General features: G+C 61.8%; 1 protein-coding gene across 1 annotated transcript in view; it reads right to left on the reverse strand.

Moving 5' to 3' along the window:
- Window positions 1-18,921, reverse strand: part of PKD1L1 (polycystin 1 like 1, transient receptor potential channel interacting) — a 79,977-nt gene that overhangs the window by 22,304 nt on the left and 38,752 nt on the right. The window contains exons 26-43 of the mRNA XM_072775765.1: window positions 16,621-16,833; window positions 15,209-15,448; window positions 13,391-13,501; window positions 13,126-13,280; window positions 11,951-12,051; window positions 10,945-11,137; window positions 9,706-9,789; window positions 7,753-7,960; window positions 6,728-6,834; window positions 5,856-6,078; window positions 4,864-5,126; window positions 3,952-4,628; window positions 3,669-3,715; window positions 2,743-2,982; window positions 2,059-2,340; window positions 1,771-1,858; window positions 1,156-1,540; window positions 149-233 (exon numbers count right to left, since the gene is read on the reverse strand). Of these exons, the coding sequence (XP_072631866.1) occupies window positions 149-233; window positions 1,156-1,540; window positions 1,771-1,858; window positions 2,059-2,340; window positions 2,743-2,982; window positions 3,669-3,715; window positions 3,952-4,628; window positions 4,864-5,126; window positions 5,856-6,078; window positions 6,728-6,834; window positions 7,753-7,960; window positions 9,706-9,789; window positions 10,945-11,137; window positions 11,951-12,051; window positions 13,126-13,280; window positions 13,391-13,501; window positions 15,209-15,448; window positions 16,621-16,833 (3,702 nt within the window). The remainder of the gene's footprint in view (window positions 1-148; window positions 234-1,155; window positions 1,541-1,770; window positions 1,859-2,058; window positions 2,341-2,742; window positions 2,983-3,668; window positions 3,716-3,951; window positions 4,629-4,863; window positions 5,127-5,855; window positions 6,079-6,727; window positions 6,835-7,752; window positions 7,961-9,705; window positions 9,790-10,944; window positions 11,138-11,950; window positions 12,052-13,125; window positions 13,281-13,390; window positions 13,502-15,208; window positions 15,449-16,620; window positions 16,834-18,921) is intronic.

Raw genomic sequence — 18,921 nt, forward strand, 5'->3', positions numbered from 1 at the left:
GGCCCCAGGCAGCAGGGTGCAGGCCCTGCCCCCCGAGCTCCTCCTTATGCTCAGTCACATGTGAAGGGATGTAAGGATGCATCACGCGCAGCCCCCACCCCGGCTGATGCAGCCACTCCGTGGGAGCCCCCCCGGCCCCCCTGCTCACCAGCAGCGGCTGCGTGACCAGCACACAGCACAGCACAGAGGCGGCCAGCAGGTACAGCCAGCGCACACACTGCGTCGGGTTGAACCTGTCCGCGGGAGAGAGCAGCTGTCAGCGCTGCCTGGCTGTGCGTGGGTGGCGTGGGGGGGGGGCGCTGCGGGGAGGGGGGGGCGTGGAGCTGGGCGCCCTGTCCGCTGTCCGTCCCTCTGTGCAGCGGACGGAGGTCTATGGGGAGGGGCAGGAGGCCACGTCACCCCGGGGAGGCTCTATGGGGAGGGGCAGGAGGGCACGTCACCCCGGGGGGGCTGCTGAGCCACACAGGGACCGGGAGAGCAGAGGGGCGGGCACTGGGGGCAGGGGCAGGGCGGGGCGGGGGGGAGGTTGTGGGGGAGGCTCCAGGGTAATGAGGCCGATAGGGCTTGCATCTGCGGAGCACTGAGCAGGTGCCAGGCCCCGAGCCCGGGATTTCATCTGCTTCTCCTAAACCCTGTGACCTGTGAATGTCCCCATTTCACAGCTGAGCAAACCGAGTTGCAGAGAAGTAGGGTTTCTGTTTGTTTTTTAAGTCCCCTGTCATCACGTGAATGACTTTGTGCATTTGAAGAAAAGAGTCGGGGAGAGCAGGACGTGTCCCGGTTTTACAGCTGCCCTCCCCTCCCGGGGCCCCAGGGCATGCCGAGCCGCCTGGGGACCAGATGGAGAGGCCACCGTGCGGAGGGACCGAAGCAGAACCGTGGTGCCGGCACGCCTGGCCCAAGCCCGGCTCCTTGGGTGTGAGGGTCCTGCGGTCTCTTGTGACAGGGGCTGCATCCGCGAGCCCATGGCCCAGCTGCCCCGTGGGGCCTGTCGACACATTCCCCACCCAGGGCCGCGGGAGGGAAACACGGGAACCGAACTGGCAGCAGCCATGGGGCCCTCACGTTGCGCCCCAGACATGCTGGGGTTTTTTTACTAAGCGCCAGACTCTCCATCCAAGGACCTGAGGCTACCTGAAGGCCGTGCACGCTCACCTGTATCCTAGAAACGCCGTCCCTAGGCCACAGGCCACGGACACCGTCCCGCAGAGGACCCATGCCGCGGAGCCCGACCAAGGCAGCAGGGCCCACGGCCAGCGGAGCACAGCGACTCCTCCAAACCCGCTGCTGGCTGCTGCAGGAGAGCAGGGAAGAGGCATCACCTCCAGCCACGCGTGCGGCTGGCGCCCTGTCCACGGGAGGGCCATGGGCGTGGACATGAACGGTTCCTGAGTGGCTCGGAAGGGTTTCCAGAGATACGGACCCTTAACTGGCCAGACAGAGTGAAGCGGGGTGCCTGCCCGGCGTGGGTGGGCCGTGGCCAGCGGCAGGCAGCCTGCGTGAGCGCGGCCCCACTGCCTCACGTTCTCAGGGCACGGTGCTTCTTACACCCGGATTTCCGCCTCGGATGCCGCCACGGTCTGCGCCCCTTTACAGGTTTCATTGTGCCCGCGAGGGAGGAGGGGAAGAAGGGGGAGGGAAGGGATGGAGGGGAGGATGGGGGGGAGCAAGATATGGGGAGGAGGAGGTGGACCAGGAGAGGAGCGGAGGATGGGAAGTGAGGAGCAGGGGAGGGGAGGGGAGAGCAGGGCCACGCAGAGCAGGCAGGACCGTGTGGAGGCAGCCGCCTCTTGCAGGGCCCGGGGGGCACGTTCTGGGGAGCGGAGCACGTGGTCACAGGCCCCCCAACATCTCGTGTCTGCAAGAGGAGGCGGCGGGAGCCCCACCACTCAGGGGAGCAGCCTGGGGCACGCGTGGGGCAGGAGGAGGCCTGCCGGCCTGGAGCGAGGAGCACCCGCGGGGAGGCTCCAGGCAGGAGGCTGCTGTGTGCGCGGTGGGGCCGAGCTCAGCGGTTGTCCTTTCCCCCGACCTCCACGGCCTGCTGGCCTTTGCGCCCACATGCGCCCAGTGCGCCTGCTGGGCTGTCGGTGCCAGTCGCCCTCCCCGCTCCCCGGGACGGGCCGCAGACCCCGGCGCCTCCGCCGCCTGCGCCCCCCGGCTGACCCGTGTCCACACCCGCGCCCGAAGCTGGCGCCGAGGACCTCGGGCACCTGGAGCTGGGGGCTCGCTGCTCCCCCCGCAGGCACCTGCACCCGCCCCCGCCCCAGGCACCCCGTGCCAGCGCTGACCGGCTGCCCCCTCCCCACCCCCGGCTCCCTGCCGCAGCTGTAGCGGGTCACCCTGCGGCACAGCCAAGGTGGCCGAAGAGCCAAGGGCAGTGGAGAGTCCCTCCTGACCCAAAGACGCGACCAACCCACGTAAGTGAGCGCCCGCCGGCCGGGAACGCCCGGGACGCGGGAACCAAAGCTTCGCGTGTGGTCAGAGCATCCGGCCTCCTGGGCTCCAGCTCCCACTGCGGGGCCCCGCGTCTCCCAGGAGCCCCGGGTGCAGGAGGGCCCGGCCCTGCACCCCAGCCCGACGTCACTGGACCCCCGGCCCCGACGTCACCGCGCCCCCGGCCCGACGTCACCACACCCCGGCCCAGACGTCACGCGCCCCGGGCCCGATGTAACCCCACCCCCGGCCCCGACGTCACCGCACCTGGCCCTGACATCACGCGCCTGCGGCCCCATGTAACCCCACCCCCGGCCCCGACGACACTGGACCCCCGGCCCTGACGTCACTGCATGCCCGGCCCGATGTAACCCCACCCCCGGCCCCGACGTCACCGTCTGCACCTTGAGCCCCGGGGCTCCCCTTCTCCCTCCGAGCGCGCTGGGCGGCGTCAGCTCCCAGGTCCTCCCGCTCAGGGGGCGGACACCCTGCACCGTCACCCCGGGCCGCCCTCCTGCAGGCCCCGCTGCTCCCGGAGACAAGGCTGCCCTGCAAGGGACGGAAGAGGACGAGGCCGGGCTTGCGGGCTCTCTCCGGAGCTGGGCCGGCGTCTCCCGGGGACTCAGCCCACGGGGCCAAGGTGGGGGTGGGCGAGGCACGGGCAGCCCGGGACCAGCTCCTCCGCGTCTGCCGGGGTGGTCGGCGCCCCAGGCAGTACGGGGTGGCGGCAGCCAACAGGGAGAGACGGAGCGGCCAGAGCGGGTCCGGTGCGGCTGACAGCCCCAGGCGGGGGAGCAGGGCCCAGGGGCCCGACCCGGAGGGAGGGGGCGCTCGGCAGGCAGGCGGGGGCTGCAGAGCACAGGGAGCCACGCGCCCCGCCCGGCCCAGGCAGGCCCCGAAGGACAGCAACGCGACGCTCGCCCAGCCTCAGAGGCGCCCCGGGCCCAGCCGGACCTGCTCGTGGGCACGTGTACCGGGCTGAGCCCCCGCGGCCCTGGCCCTGCCGACCCACGACCCCCAGCCCGACCCCCAAAGTGCCTCTGCCGGTGGGTGCGTGGCCCTCCCGACTCTGGCCCACGGCCCCTCTGGTGCGGCCTCCACGGGGCTCCCCTGCGGTCCGGCCTGCTGGGCCCTGACCCCGGTTCGCGAGCTCCATCCCCGCCCGGGCCTGGCCCGCCATGTCCAGAGAGACCCGTCAGGACGGCGACAGGACCAGGCCGGCCGCCTGTGCTTACCTCGCGCCTCTTCCCTGCCTCTGTCGTTCCTCCACGGGGGTTGGGGCCTGATGATAAAGGGGTCCAATGGCGGTGTTCACCCAGGGACTCCAGGTTCTCTGGGAGAGCCTCCTTCAGGACACAGCCTCCCCACGGCCCCGCCGGGCCGAGCTGGGCCTCCCCGAGACACAGGACACGCGGCCCGTGAGCCCTTCCCCGTGGCTTCCCGGCTGGGGCTTGGCGGGGTCGCAGCCTCTCCCCTTGCCGTTGCCTGATTTCCCGGCTGCTCTCCACATCCACTCACCCGGAGCTGCCCCCACGAGCGGGGAGCGGGACTGGCAGGCATTCACGCGGGAAGGTCCGCCAGCGTCCTGCACAAGGGAGGCGGCCGTCAGGGCGGGCGCCCCACGACGCAGGAGGACCGGGGAGCAGGGCGCGTGCACAGGCTGCCGTACCTGGCTGAGCCTGAAGAGCAGCGACAAGAGCTGTGCCCCGGGAGAAGCCAGCAGGGTGCCCAGGAGGCCCGTCCACAGGGACCCGGCGGACGCAGCATCGGGGGCGCTGAGGGCCCACGCCAGCTGTAGCGAGGTGCTCAGGTCACCAGAGTGCGTTGGTGTCATCGCACGGGCTTTAAGGTGAGCGCACCGAGCTCTCTGCTGGATGCGCTGCCGGACGCCTATCTGAGGATCCCTCACCAGGGTCCCAGCAAAGGGGGGGCCCGCGAATGGCCATGAGGTCAGCATAAGAGGCGAGTGTGAGTATTTCCACCTCCCAAGAGTCGTGCTGCGCTTCTGCAGGAGAGCAGAACCCCTAGCCCCTCCTCCCCCCGCCTGCCACCAGCCGCCCATGCAGATTCTGAGCAGCGTCTGCGTCACATGCGGCGCAGTCAGGCCACATTGCCAACCGCAGGCGGGCATCCCCTGGGCAAGTGTGGCCTTCGGAACTCCTCCTTGCTGCTTCTGGCCGGAGGATTTGTAAAATCTGAATTAACTGGCAGCCTTATAAACAGCCTAGCAGCACGCTCTGGGAAGCCCAGGCTGCTGTGCCCCTCGGGGGCTCAGGAGGGCGTGCTGTGCGCTGCGGTGGTCGGGGAGGAGGCCCGCCGCCCAGAGAGCACCCCGCCTGCACCCAGGCCAGCGGCCGTGCATCCCCTCTGGGCGCTCGAATCACGGCCTCCCCCCGCCCCCCCACCCCGCTTAGGCCCTCCTCCTAGGACTGTGAGCCCGCGGATCCCTGGGCTGAGCAGGAGTCACACCGTGAGTCTGGGAGTCGGAAGCCACTTCCAGAAAACGTGGCGCCCCCCACCTGCTCCTGTCCTGCCGCCGTGACCAGGGCAGTGAGACACGCGTAGGCACACAGCAGGGCAAAGGCCACGGTGAGGCGTGCCGTGGGCAGGAAGCCGCTGGGGGAGGGCCGGCTGTACACGGAGGTCCACACGTGGAAATCCTCCAGATACTCTGTGAACTTGCAGTACAAGAGCTGCAAGAGACCGCGAGAGGGACGTCCGCTGATACGGGGGGTCGCCCCGACGGCGGGAACTCCGGGGGGCAGCCATCCCGGGGTGATGCTGCTAGCCCACCGGCGGGACGCTGGGCCGTGCTGGGTGCTCGGGCCCCCAGGCCCCCCCGCCCTGCGCCCGGGCCCTGCTGTGGGCTGGTGCCTCCGAGCTCCGGGATGAGCCGTCGCTGGCTCTTGTGCCACCCCTGAGGGTCCACAGTCCATGTGCCCACAGGCCCCCCCGTTCCCAGCACGCTCCCCACGGCCGGGAGCGCGCCGGCCACCCGGGCTTCAGAGGCCTCAGCGAATGTGCAAAATGCGCACGTGCAGTTACACCCGTGTAAAGTACACTGGCGTACAGGGCGGATGGGGCCATGGGCAGAGCAAGTTCCATACGTGGCGTTGCTGTGGCCCCTCGTGCTTCTGCCCCCGGTCCCACCCTTGCTGCTTGCTGGTCATCCGGGGCCCGGGACACACAGGGCACCCATCCTAACAGGCGGCCCCCTGGGCGCCGCAGGCCATGCACGGCCGTGAGTTCAGTGAAATGTCCTCACGGGCAAGGTCGGCACCGTGCTCAGTGACGGCGGCAAGGACCGTCCCTCGGCGGTGGGCTGCTCGCTGGGCGCGTCACGCTAACCGCAGTGCGGGTCAGAGCGTCGCCGCAGGGGGATGCGGCCCAGCCTCGTGTCGTGCCAGCAGCCCCCCACCTACCTTCCAGAAGCCGAGGCCCCGGCGCAGGCTGCCCAGCTCCCACGCTGTGTGGCCGTCCCGCCCGCTCGCCGCCAGCCAGCACTCAGCGGGGAAGAGCCAGCTGTGCCCGGGCCCGGATGCCAGCTCCTTCACCATGATGTGGCTCACGTACCAGGCCGGGGCGGGCCCACGGCTGTCGTGCCAGAGGCAGATCCTCCGCAGCGGGCCCAGCAGAGCGGGGACGCTGAGGACACAGCGGCACCAGGTCAGGCCGGGGTGTGGGCGGTGGGGCCTGGAGCATGGTGATTCCCACCCTCGGGGGGCCTCGGGCATGTCAGCCCACGTGCGCCTCGCAAGGGACCTCTGGGGCCCCTCCGGAGCCTGGGGCATGGACAGGGAACCCCGCAGGCCCCCGGGCCCCTCAAAGCAGGTGCCTGGCTGCGCCGGGCGGGAGCACATGCAGCTCCTGTACCTGCCGGCCCCCCTGAGCCCCGTCGCTTCAGGGCCTTCGTGCACCTGCCCCCGGCGTGGATGAGCCTGCAGGAGACCCCTCGGGGGGACAGGACCCTGGTGCCCGATGCACCTGGGACACAAGCTCTCCAGGAGCAAGGGCGCCGAGGGTGGCTCCTCCACACCTCGGGGCCCAGCGGGGCCGATCTTGGGTCAGTGGCCCCACCTGTCCAGCTGCTCGGGCTCCGCACGGACACGTGTCCACTCTCCCCAAGGCAGGAGAGCGGGGTCAGGGCTGTGAGGAGCTGGGCACCCCCCCTTGCCGTGCGCAGGGGGCTCCCCTCCGCGTCAGCACACAGGAACGACCGCGTAAACCCACGTGCACACTGGTGCTCCCCCCGGACTCCTGCCTTGGCCACCCCATCCTCACGGGCCTCGCTCACCTCAGGACAAAGGTGTGCCTGGAATTCCTTTCAAACAGGGGCTGCTCCGGACAGTAGAGCTCCCGGGGTCCTGAAAGCCCATGCTCCCCACATAAGACGATGTAAACCTCAGAGCAGAGACACAAGGGTAGGACTTTGAGGTCCTGGACACCCCACACTATGCTGTTCCGGAACCTTCCTGGAAGGCCGAGGACCACAGCACAGCCCTGCCCCTGGCCACTGCCCTGCACTCTCCCGGGACAGACCCCGGAAGCAGCGCCTGCCCGCATCAGCCGGATTCCAACATGTTTGATCTAGAAAAGCCAGAGACGGCCGCTCAGGTTCACGGGGGCACGTGCAGGTCTCAGAGGGAGAGGGCGGGTGCAGGCGCGTCACCCTCCCGGGCTCACGGGGGCCGTGGCTGGGACCAGGGTGGCCGCGGGCCCTGCAGCCTCGCATCCCAGCCCCGGGGCTGCCCATTGCACACCGGGGCAGCTTCTGTGGCCCAGAGACACGATTCTGAGGCCTGCAGCTCATTAATCTTGTCTCCAGGAAAGCTGCTTACTTATTTCCAGTTTTTAAAATCCTCCCCCATCGCAAAGTACAGCTTCCCTTGAGAAGTTTCTAGATCTTGTTTCAATCAACAGTCTCTAGTCTCGTGGAGCTGCTTTGGGGCACGTGAGGTGGAGGTTTAATAGGGCTTTTTGCAAATGGTCCCTGCCCCTCCCATGGGACCTCCCCCGTCATGCTCAGCTCGGGATGCGCCCTGTGCACCGTCCACCTGCCTCACACGGGGCAGGGCGTGCGGGCTGGATGTCCGGGCTGTTCTCCACGGAGAAGATGGAGAGGGACAGGTGTTCGGGGTGGCCCCGCGGGTGCAGAGGGCTCACACAGGCATGAGCGAGGGAGAGTGGGACAGTGGGAGAGGAGGGGGACAATGGAGCAGCCGGTCGGGCCAGTCCACGCTGGGCACGTCTGGGGCCATCCCTCGCGCCATCCGCAGCCTTGTACCCCGTACCGTGCGGCTCCCGGGGCGACCGGCTCACCTTGGCGCTACAGCGGGTGGGAGAGCGGAAGCCTGTGTCCACGACAACCGCGTACAGCTGGTGGCCGGGTGGAGCATCTTCTTGCAGAAAAATGTAACCGGCTTTCTTTCTCTCATGACAATCTACCCGTCTGCTTTTAGTAACCAGAAGCGCATAAAGAATTGTAAAAACTACGATCAAAACACCGGGGAGCAGGTTCTCCGGGTGTCTGTGAACGAAAGGAGAGGAATAAGTAGTGAATCATGAAAATAAACATTCAGGCAAAGACTAAGCAACTCCCCCTACACCGGCTCGCACTCGCACACCCACACACGCGTGCTCAGAGGCCCTGAGTCTTCACCAAAGTGTTTGTAGATTGTTGTCCGTTTTGTAACCGGAGAAGACAGTGGATTCTGGCCTGGGGAGGAGGCCAAGAAGGGGAGGGCGCAGGGCATGGTGTGGCCTCTGCATCCCTGTGTGCTTGGGCGCTTTCTTGATGACACACAGTCAGAGCATGGGTCCCGCTGCCCACACGAAGACTCAGGGGTATGACGTCCATAAAGCGCTTGGACATCGGATGTGATGAACACCCCCTCCCTCCCGCCAGACCCTGCCCACCCGCCCCGTCCCTCCCACCTTCCACGGTCGGGCTGATTGCCCCCCACACACAGGCCCTCGCCTCCTGCTCCCAGGGCCACAGCTGGCCAGGGGGTCACCGACCCCTCCAGACCCACGGAGCAGGGTCCGCTTCGCGTCCCTGGTGCAGGACCCTAACCTGGAGTCTCACGGGCCTCTGACGGGGCTTCGCAGGGCGGGAGAGGGCTGGTGCTGGGCCGATGCTGTGCTGCCCCTGCCTGACTTGGGATGTTGCCCTTTACGTGGGGGTCCCCGGGGCTGCCCCTCTCCTTGCCCCCCCCCCTCGTCATATCCCAAAACACCGTTGAACAGCTGTCCCGAGTCCCATCACCGGATGCCTGGTGACCTCGCAGCCCCCACACCTGTGGTATCAGGGATCCACTCACTGGTCTACAGAGTTATCTACTCTTTGGTGACTGGTTAAATAATATGGTCCAGCGGGATCCCCATTACGTCAGCATAAGGGGGAGGAGCCTGACCCAACGCTCATCAGGAAACGCAGCCTCTGCCATCTGTATTCACTCAGCAAACAGCGCTCAGTGCTGCCCTGAGCCAAGCCCATTCGTGGTCCATGTGGGGGGCGAGCAAGGGCTCCTGCCCCCACAAGCTCACCCTCTACTTACTCATGCTTCAGAATCCAAATATGCTTGTTCTGTATAAAACCATAGCCTAAGAAATGAGCTTGAGTTGCAATCTATTATCTAAAACGGGACACATTTGGGGCACCCAGCTCCTAAGTTGGAAGAGCGTGTGTCTGCTGATCTTGGGGTTGTGAGTTCGAGTCCTGCATGGGGTGTAGCGATTACTCCAGTAAATAAACAGGCGCCTGGGGGGCTCAGTTGGTGAAGCATCTGCCGTCAGCTCAGGTCACGATCCCAGGGTCCTGGGACCGAGCCCCATGTCGGGCTCCCCGCTCAGCTCGTGCTCACTCGCTCTCTCTCTCAAATAAATAAAGTCTTTTAAAAATTTTTAAAAATAAATAAACTTTAAAAATAATAAAGACAGCTCCCTTCTGTTTGGAAGAGAAAGAGGGAGCTACGGACATGCGTAAACCAGGCTGGGCGCACCACCGTGTCCCCGGCGACAAGAACAGCCCTGTCAGTGTGGACCCACAGGCTAAAAAGGATGCGGACATTCTCACGTTTCTGCGTCTCCTGCCCGTGGATGGAAGGACAGACGCCATATGATATTCATGGAAGATTATCTACTCATGTGGGCCGGCCAGGATGCAAACCAGCGACAGCGACATGGGCTTCGGGCATCTCAGGAGGACACGTGGGCTCCCGCGGGGGCAGCGGCGCAAGTAAAACTTACTGTTCTCCAGAAAACGGAGCTCACCTCTGCAGCTCGGAAATGTCACTCGCTGAGAAAGTGGCATTCGGGCTTCTTCTCGAGATGGACACGGGCGCCAGGCGGTCATGGCTAGGAGGGAGACGTGGGCTGGGGCACCAAGCACGGGCCGAGAGTGGCGTCTACAGCATCATGTACGTGGGTGGAAGGAGGGCCAGAAGGGGTGCCGGGGGCTGGTAATCGCGACTTCATGCAGATGCCTCAGTCTCCACACCCCGCAGGCTCCAGCCCGGCCCCGCTGGGGGCAGATGCATGGCCACCAACAAGACTCCCACCAGCACCCGAACGCCAGTCCCGGGCTACAGGCCCCCGTCCCGCCACTCCTTCCGTGACAACTGCTGGGAGGCCGATTCTTAAGGTTTTAGTAAAACCTACTTGTCTCTCATTATCCTGGGAGCAGGGCCCATGCGCTGGTCACTCCTGGGCCTCCGGCCCACAGACCGGTGCCCGCGGACGGCAAGACATAATAGGGAATAAATATGTCAGCGCACTCATGATTACTTTGATATCAAACTGAACTTCTGAGCCACGACCAATAGGGTCGATGTGTCACTAGCCAGGACACCGGATAAATTAAAAAACACAACAGAAGAGCAGCAGCGAGACGTGCCGATGTGGGGTAGGACCTGGACCTATCGGGTGCCGCAGCCCCCTATTCTTCGTAAGAAGGAAGTGACTATTTCCATTCCTAAACGTGCCCAGTCACTGTACCCGCATCTGGGGGAGGGGTCACGGCAGCGCCCCTGACGGAACGGTCAGCTCGGCCGCTGGATGATGAACAGCGTCTGCTCCAGCCGTGTGACCCATGCACCCAACTCGCCGGAGGCTGACATGGTCCACGGGGACCGTGCGCACATGGAGTTTGCCCCGGCAATCACACGTGAGCTGGGCTCTCCGCAGACAAGCGGTGGAGATGGCAGAGGCCGCATGGCTGGAGGGCAGCCACGGCGGGCGCCACCGTCCACCCAGCAGCGCGCTTCGACAGACTCGGGGACGCGGGCCGCAGCCGTCCCCTTGCAGGGGGCACCCAAGAGCACTGGACAGCCAGACCTGGCTCTCCTGGAGGCTCCTGTACCGAGGGCACTAGGCTTGCGGACTGGCAGGGGCGCACGAACCAGGTTCCCAGGAACCCACGGCCAGGGAGGCTCCAGGGACCCGGCCCCACGCCGAGGAAAACGCGGTCGGCTTCTAAAAACCTCGGGTTTGTCCGCAGCAGCACGTCTGTACCTGCAGTTCACTTTTCCTGGAGACACTCCTGGCTGTGGGGAGGAGCTCGCTGGCCTCCACTCTCCGGCTTCCCAGACGACGCACTGCAGCCAGTGGAAGCGCACAGTGTAGTTCACGGCCTTGGCCGAGTATCTGTTCCGAGGGCTTCTGTCATAGTCAGCATCCAATAAGGATAAATAGCCCAAGCTGAGGTCTAAAAGGAGAAAATAAAATGTAATAAATACAACCTGAAGGTTCAAGGTGTAATGTGTTCCAAAAGCCACTGGAGGAGTGGCCAGTGCCGCGGAGAGCAGTGGGGCAGGGCATGGGAGGCAGGGGGCAGGGGCAGAGGGGCCGTGGGGCAGGGAGCAGGGCATGGGGGTGCTGGGGGCGGGGGCAGCGGGGCGGGGTAAGAGTCATGTGGCCACTTCCTCTCCCAGATTATTTAAACTGTGCAGCAAACCGGTGCAGACAAGCTCCCCCGCCTGCCCTCCCACAGCCAGCAGGGTGTCGGATCCGTGTGCCTCTCTTCCGGGTGCACCCAGGTCCCTCCCCACCCTGATGGGGGAGGGTGAGGCAGGGAGGCCCCACAGGAGAGGCAGCAGCAGCACCTGGAAGGTGGTGGGGGGGGGGGAGGAGGTGAATGGGCTCGGGCCACACCCAGGTGTGCACCTGCCGCTCGATGCCTCCGCCACGACTGAAGCAAGGCGCTGCCATCCACACGAACCTTAGAACAGCCCTTGTCACCACGAGAGCAACTCAGACTGACAGGACTGGGTCCCTGGACGGCTCAGTGTGCTGGGCGCCCAGCTCCTGGTTGCAGCTCAGGTCCTGATCCCCTGGTCATGGGATCGAGCCCCTTGTCGGGCTCTGTGCTCAGCAGGCAGTCTGCTTAGACTCTCTCCACCCCCTTCCCTCCTAGCTTATGCGCATGCTCACTCGCTCTCTCTCGAATAAATAAAAAAATCTCTTTAAAGATTTTTAAAGTAAAAATTAAAATTAAAATGAGGAGACCTCGCCCACTGACCTCTCAGAGGCCCAGCAGGTATATGCAGGTGCACGGGCTGCTCATCCCAGACGTAGACCTTTTTCACAAGAAAAGCAGAAGGAGTGGGTTTCTCGGAGAACCTGGAAGGGAAGACAAAGCCCCAGTGTCCAGTCGTGTTTTGCTTTCTCCCCTCAAAGACCTCCACCAGACGCTTTTGTGCAAAGATCCCTTTGACGACGAGGACACAGGTGGGGACGCAGCTGCGCTCACTTCACAGCACCACTGGGCACCACCCCTCGTGGCGCCGCAGAATAAAAACCTCTGAATGAAACACAGACTTGGGAGGAACACGGTAGCTCCGCGGGCTCAGGAAGGTGGCGGCCAGGCAGCCTCCCCTGCTGGGGACAGTGGCCGCGGCCTCTGGGACGGCAGACGGCAGACGGCGGACGGCGAGCCCCACAGGGCCGCTGGGAACCTGGCTGCAGTCCGTCTACCTGTGTCTGTGTGACTTAAAGAATTAAGTGAAAATGCAAACGGAGAGAAGCGGCCTGCCCCAGGTAGCGGCCCCGCTCACGTGGCAGGATGAGGGCGGAGCCACAACACACACCGAGCCCAGGCGGCAGGCGGTGTGGACGGCGCCCCGTGGGAGGCGCAGCTGGCGGAGGGGCCCGCTCGGGCAGGGGGGCGCTGGAGGGAAGCTTTGTCGGAGGCCCGGGGACCCGGCCCTGTGACTGCGGGATCCCAGGACACCCTCCCCACTGGCCAGCTGCTCAGCATCCCCTCTCGATCCACTCACGAACTGGGCCTACCTGAGCCTCGCAAGCTCAGTATCGTGGGGAAGGGGATTCATTAGCAAACCTCCTTCTCAGATACATCGGTTTGAACACATTTTTTTTCATTAAAAAAAATAAATAAAAAGTAGAATTCTGACCCAGGTCTACACTGGAGAGAGAACCGGATTCCGCATGGGGCCGCCTGTGCGGTAACAGACGCTCAGGTATTTCTTCTTCTAAGCTTAGCGGGCAGGAGCCACATCTCAGAGGAGACAGCGTGCGGCTCCTTCCGTGAGCCAGTGACCACGTCACGTAGGGCCATTGGACGACAGCGTCTTGACTGCGTGCAGAGTGGGTTTCCCTCCCTGCTCTCGGAGACGCTCTTGCTGCGGCCTGGCTCCGGGGTGGCGGGGTCCCCCCACCCCGGCCCGGGCAACGCACCTCACCAGCACCATGACCGGGAAAGCTCCTGACGGGGGCCTAAAAAACTCAATCCTTATGTGCAGGGACTCCCGGGGGGTCGCAGCGCCCGTGAACTCATGAACGTTCACTCTGTCCCGAAGCAGCACAAACGCCGTCCTGGTTCTTCCGTTGTCCTGTCACCAAATGGAAAGCTCGGTCAGCAAAATCGGCCTCTGCAAAAGTAGAGGCAGGGGAAGCGGGTCAGCGCGGCCGGCGCGACCCCGGGGGCTTGCAGGGCCCTCACCAGGCCGCCTTCCTCCCCAAACTCCACGGCCACGGGCGCCCTCAGCCGCCAGCCGCCGACGGGCCTCCTGCTGGAGCAGCCGAACAGGGATGCGGAGACCACCTGGCCAATCTGCGGAGACAAGAGCCCCGACGTCTGGGGTCGCGCTGTGCACCCGCTGGGAACCGGCCAAGACGGCAGGGCTGCGGCGCCGCTGCTTCGCTCGGGCGAGGACCCTCACAACACTGATCATTTCCAAAGCCCTTAAAGCAGTTTTTTGCCCCGACAGGAGAGAGAGGCAGAGGGGGAGAGACTCCCAGGCGGACTCCCCGCCGCGTGCGGAGCGCCCTGCGAAGCTCAGTCCCACGATCCCGAAATCAGGACTTGAGCCAAAATCAAGGGTCGGACGCTTCCCGAGCTGAGCCACCCACGCACCGCGGCGCTTCTGCTCCTTCCCTGAGGAGCAGCAGGAAGGCAGATTGCGGGCGGCCAGGAAGGTACAGAAGGATGCACAGACGGAGTGGAGCGGCTGGCCCGGAACGGCGGCGCTCGGAGGCCCCGCCGGCCCCACCGGGGGAGCCACGTCGGAGGCCGTGTCCGTGCGCCAGCCATGTACACCCAGGCTCCTGGGGTCTTGTGCAACATCTTCCAAAATCGCCAAAGTTCCCCAGCTGACGTCACTTTATTTGGCTACACAGGGATCATCGGAATTCACTTAAATCGTCGGTGAGCTGTAGCTCCCCGTTGAACGTTTAGGAACGACTCTACCGGGGTTATCACTAATAATGTTTTGAATAAAAAAAAAAATCGTGCTTTGAATGACTCTTCCCTCGCTTCCTCTGGATTCCTGCAAGCACAGCAGCAGGTCCGGCATCTGAAGCTCCGCGTGAGCTCTGCTCGGGGACCATGCACCACGGACACCTGCTTGCCGCAGCTCCTTGGAGGGGAGTCCCTTTGGAGCGTTACACTGCTGCACCTTAAAAAAAATTATTTTGGGATCCCTGGGGAGGCTCGGGGGTTTAGCGCCGCCTTGGGCCTAGGGCGTGACCCTGGGGTCCTGGGATCGAGTCCCGCGTCGGGCTCCCTGCGTGGAGCCTGCTTCTCTTTCTGCCTGGGTCTCTGCCTCTCTCTGTGTCTCTCATGAATAAATAAATAAAAAATCATTTTAATTTCTATTTCCTTACTGCTTGTTAATGTGAATGGCTTTCATATGCTGATTAAGCATTTCTATTTCCCTAAAGCAATAATAAAACGTCAATGTTTTGTAAGACGAGCGTTTTTCACCCAAAGAAGGAATCCGCCAGTAAGTGGTGGATTCATTCATCAGGCATTATCGGGCACTTGAGCCAGGCTGGGGTCCTTCACGTGGGTCCTGGGTGTGGAGGCACCACGTCCCCAACATCCCCGGTCTGACACCCGCTCTGACCCTGCTGCCCTCCTCTGACAGCCTCCTGGGGACCCAGCGGCCACCCTCGCTGGTCCAGCCCGGGCGTGCTCGTGAGTGAGCACGGAAGAAGAGAGGTACGCTCTGGGCGGTCCGAGGTAGCCCCTTCTTAAGTTTCACGGGGCTAAAGTCTTTATTTGGTCACAGAAACGAGTAAACCAGGTTAAAATGGCCTCACGGGCACTACTGAGGGGACCCAGACATCTGGATCCTGGGAGACCTAGTTCTGCTAAAAGTTTCTTCCAAAAACAATAGAGCCAAGGGCACATTCCACGTGGGCCCTCTCTTGGCCCTGAGCAACACATGTCACCTGCACCCTCTCCTCGTCACCAAAGCTTCCTTACCGCGGGTTGGAGGTGGTCGTGGGAAGGGACCGGTCACCTGCCATTTCGTACCTGCCCAGGACCTCGTCCCCACGGATACAGGTTCTTCTTGAAGAGCATGAGCTGGCTAATGTAGCACGGGCCCTGCACGGCCCCCACAGGACTCTGCGCGGCCAGGTCTGCAGGCAGGTGCACCTGGACAGAGCCCAGGCTCTGCACGGAGCTCTGCAGGTCGTGGTGAAGACGCGTGCGGAACTCCATCTGCCCAGCGCTGACGTGGAGCTGGTGCTCCGTGCTTGCAGAGAGGCCGTCCTGAAACAAAGCCCAGGGTCAGCGCCTGCCGTGCCTGTGGGTCAGGTATCTCGGGCCAGAAGCAGGTGAGGGGCGGCGAACAAGGGGAAAGGTGGCCCATCTCAGGGTGCTTGAGATTCGGTGGCCCAAGCAAGCGCTGTGACATGAAGACCTAAGCACCGAAGGACAATACTAACACGCAAACTGTTTTCTTTGCTTCTGACGCGTCCTCCCGTGATTTTATGCATTTTGCAACAAGTGTTATACTTTCATTATTCCTCTGGGGGTTTTGTAGCTCACCCAGAAGCAGCCTGAACATTGCGTGGACCTGGCAGTTGACCTCAGCACGGTGCCACAGGGCTCAGCGAGGGGAGAGTTAGGTGTACAGCACACAAATGCGTGACCGCTAATCGTGGTTCCTCTTACGAGATTCAAGCAGGAGCGTGTTTATTTTCGGATTTCCCAAATGTATGCTAAACCAGTAAGTCTGGGCAGGAAAGAGGATAAATGGGTAGGAGAGGAGAAAAAGAAGCCTGTCTATGAACTCCTTACAACCTGGGGCCATTTTCTACGGGGGAAAAATCCGGCAGTTACTACGGCAGTTACTACGGCAGAAACAAACGTCAGTGGATTTTTTTGTAGTTGAATAACAGAATAACATGCTTTTTTGCATGAATGCACATTAGGAATCCTTTGCATTACTTCAGTTTGCTCCTCGAGAAGAACGTGTGCTCAGAAATGCTGTCTCTGAGGCTGGTAGCACCGCAGACATCCCAGAAGGAAAGCTACCAAAACGTGGACGGATGGAGCAGAAGCAGCTTTTCATGGGAATATTACAATATTCCCATGAAATACTGATTTTTTAAAAGATTTTATTTATTTATTTATTCATGAGAGACACACAGAGAGAGGCAGAGACACAGGCACAGGGAGAAGCAGGCTCCATGCAGGGAGCCCGACGAGGGACTCGATCTTGGGACCCCGGGGTCACTCCCTGGGCCGAAGGCAGACGTTCAACCTCTGAGCCCCCCAGGCGTCCCAGCACTTGGAATTCAAACCAAAAATTTCCAAGGGCCCCACGACCACCCAGAACAATCAACACAGTACTTGAAGAGCCAATTCTACTTTTTGGTTTCTAGAAGCAGCTACACGAGGGGATGGCTGTTACCCGTGGAGAGAAAAGTCTGATGTACCAACAAGAGATCCGAGATGATCTTGGTCCCCTCTTCTTGCAGGAAGCCCGAATTCCTGGGTTTCTCCCAGTCCGAGGCCTCCAAGACTTCGGATATGAGTAGGATGAGCTCAAGCATCAGCCCCTTGTCCACCGCCAGCCTCCCCGACAGCGGGCTCTGAGCGAGGGGTGCCCGGGCAGACTTCAGGATGAGAGCCGCGCTCCTGAAGCTCAGCTGCGGGAAAAGAGAAGGTGTAAAGGGAGGTCTCCCCATCTCCCCATCCCCGCTTCTTCCATCACTATGGGAAATAAAGCCACTCCAGGGCTCCAGGAACTGGGGATCGAGCCTGGGTTTGGTGCCCAGCGCATTATTGGCCAACTTCATTGGCGCCAACGTCCTCTCTCATCTTCAGTCTCCTGACCCATGAAACAACCACAGAAAATAAAGGTCCCATGGCCGTTTATGCTAAGACACTACTTGGTTTGAACCCAACAGCTGCTTTACAAACCCTTCTGAAATGGCCCCCACCACCTGCTGCAGGCATCTCGAGCCCACGGAACTCTTAGGGCTCCCAAAGGACCGAGGCCTCTTCCTGCAATGCCCTTGCCCTGTGTCTGCCGGCAAAATCCTACTCCTGTCCTTCCCAAGCACTTAAGAGGGACCATTTTCTTTTCTTTTCTTTTCTTTTTTTTATTGGTGTTCAATTTACTAACATACAGAATAACCCCCAGTGCCCGTCACCCATTCACTCCCACCCCCCGCCCTCCTCCCCTTCCACCACCCCTAGTTCGTTTCCCAGAGTTAGCAGTCTTTACGTTCTGTCTCCCTTTCTGATATTTCCCACACATTTCTTCTCCCTTCCCTTATATTCCCTTTCGCTATTATTTATATTCCCCAAATGAATGAGAACATATAATGTTTGTCCTTCTCCGACCGACTTACTTCACTCAGCATAATACAAGAGGGACCATTTTCGAACACGTGTGAAAGTAGAGAGAATAATACAGTGTTCCAACATGCCCCCCTCCCAGCTGTGGCCCTTACTCATTGGCAACAGATTTTCTATCCCTCCTTGGATTTCTTTTTTTTTTTTTTTAAATGATTTATCCATTTATATGAGAGAGAGGTGGAGGAGGGGCAGAGGGAGAGGGAAAACCTTCGGCAGACTCCTTGCTGAACACAGAGCCCAACGCAGGGCTGGATCTCACAACCCTGAGATCATGACTTGAGCCGAATCCAAGAGTCACGGGCTCAACCATGAGCCACCCAGGCGCCCTTCCCCCCTCGGATTTCTAGGACAATGTTTTAAAGGAAATCTCAAGCATCATTTTTATCCACCACACATCAGTGTGCATTGCTGAGAGATGAGAAGTCTTTCTAAAGACCTGTCCATGACGCTCTGGTCGCACCGAACAAGATGAATCATGGTTCTTTCCCACGTAGCTTTTAGAGCCAATTTCAAATGCCCACCGGGCAGAGTGCTCTCCACACTGCCTTTCTGGGACACTTGGGCACCCTCCTCCTTAAAGGACCCCACATGTTTACTGAAGCAAGTCTGGTCCCACATTTAGCTTCGGTCATCCGGCCTAAAAGACAAAACCAAATGTCCTCCTGCCTTGTGCCTTAGCAGCTCCCGGGAATTGCTAATAAATGCATATTGATGAAATGGAATTAAGATTCTCCTTTCTGACAGCATGCTTGGTTAACCAAAATGTTAATGTTTCAGAAATACTTCCTGAAATCAAACTCTTTCACCAGCAGTAAAATTAGCTAGTCTGGAAATACCCAGAAACCACTATGAACGGCACCATACAGGAAGGAACTCATCATCCATGTTTTCAGTGTTTTAAAGAACACACTACGACCATTTGTCATACTGGATGTTTTTCAACCAAAACTATCGGAAGCAGTTTCTGGAAATGAGAGCCACGGTCAGGTTTGTCGGGGCACAGTCAGGGGCAGGGAGCACAGTCGGGGAAAAGGAGGACAGTCGGGAGGCAGGGAGCACAGTCAGGGGCAGAGAGCACAGTTGGGGGCAGAGAGCACATTTGGGGGATAGGGAGCACAATTGGGGCAGAGAGGACAGTTGGGGGCAGAGAGGACAGTCAGGAGGCAGGGAGCACAGTCAGGGGTCAGGCAGACAGTCGGGAGGCAGGGAGACAGAGGGCAGGGAGACAGTCAGGGGACAGGGAGCATAGTCAGGGAGAAGGGAGCACAATCGGGGGCAGAGAGGACAGTTGAGGGCAGAGAGGACAGTTGGGGGGCAGGGAGCTCAGTTGGGGTCAGAGAGGACAGTAGGGGTCAAGGAGCACAGTAGAGGGC

Source organism: Canis lupus, chromosome 15, assembly GCF_048164855.1.
Source record: "Canis lupus baileyi chromosome 15, mCanLup2.hap1, whole genome shotgun sequence".
Lineage (NCBI taxonomy): Eukaryota > Metazoa > Chordata > Mammalia > Carnivora > Canidae > Canis > Canis lupus.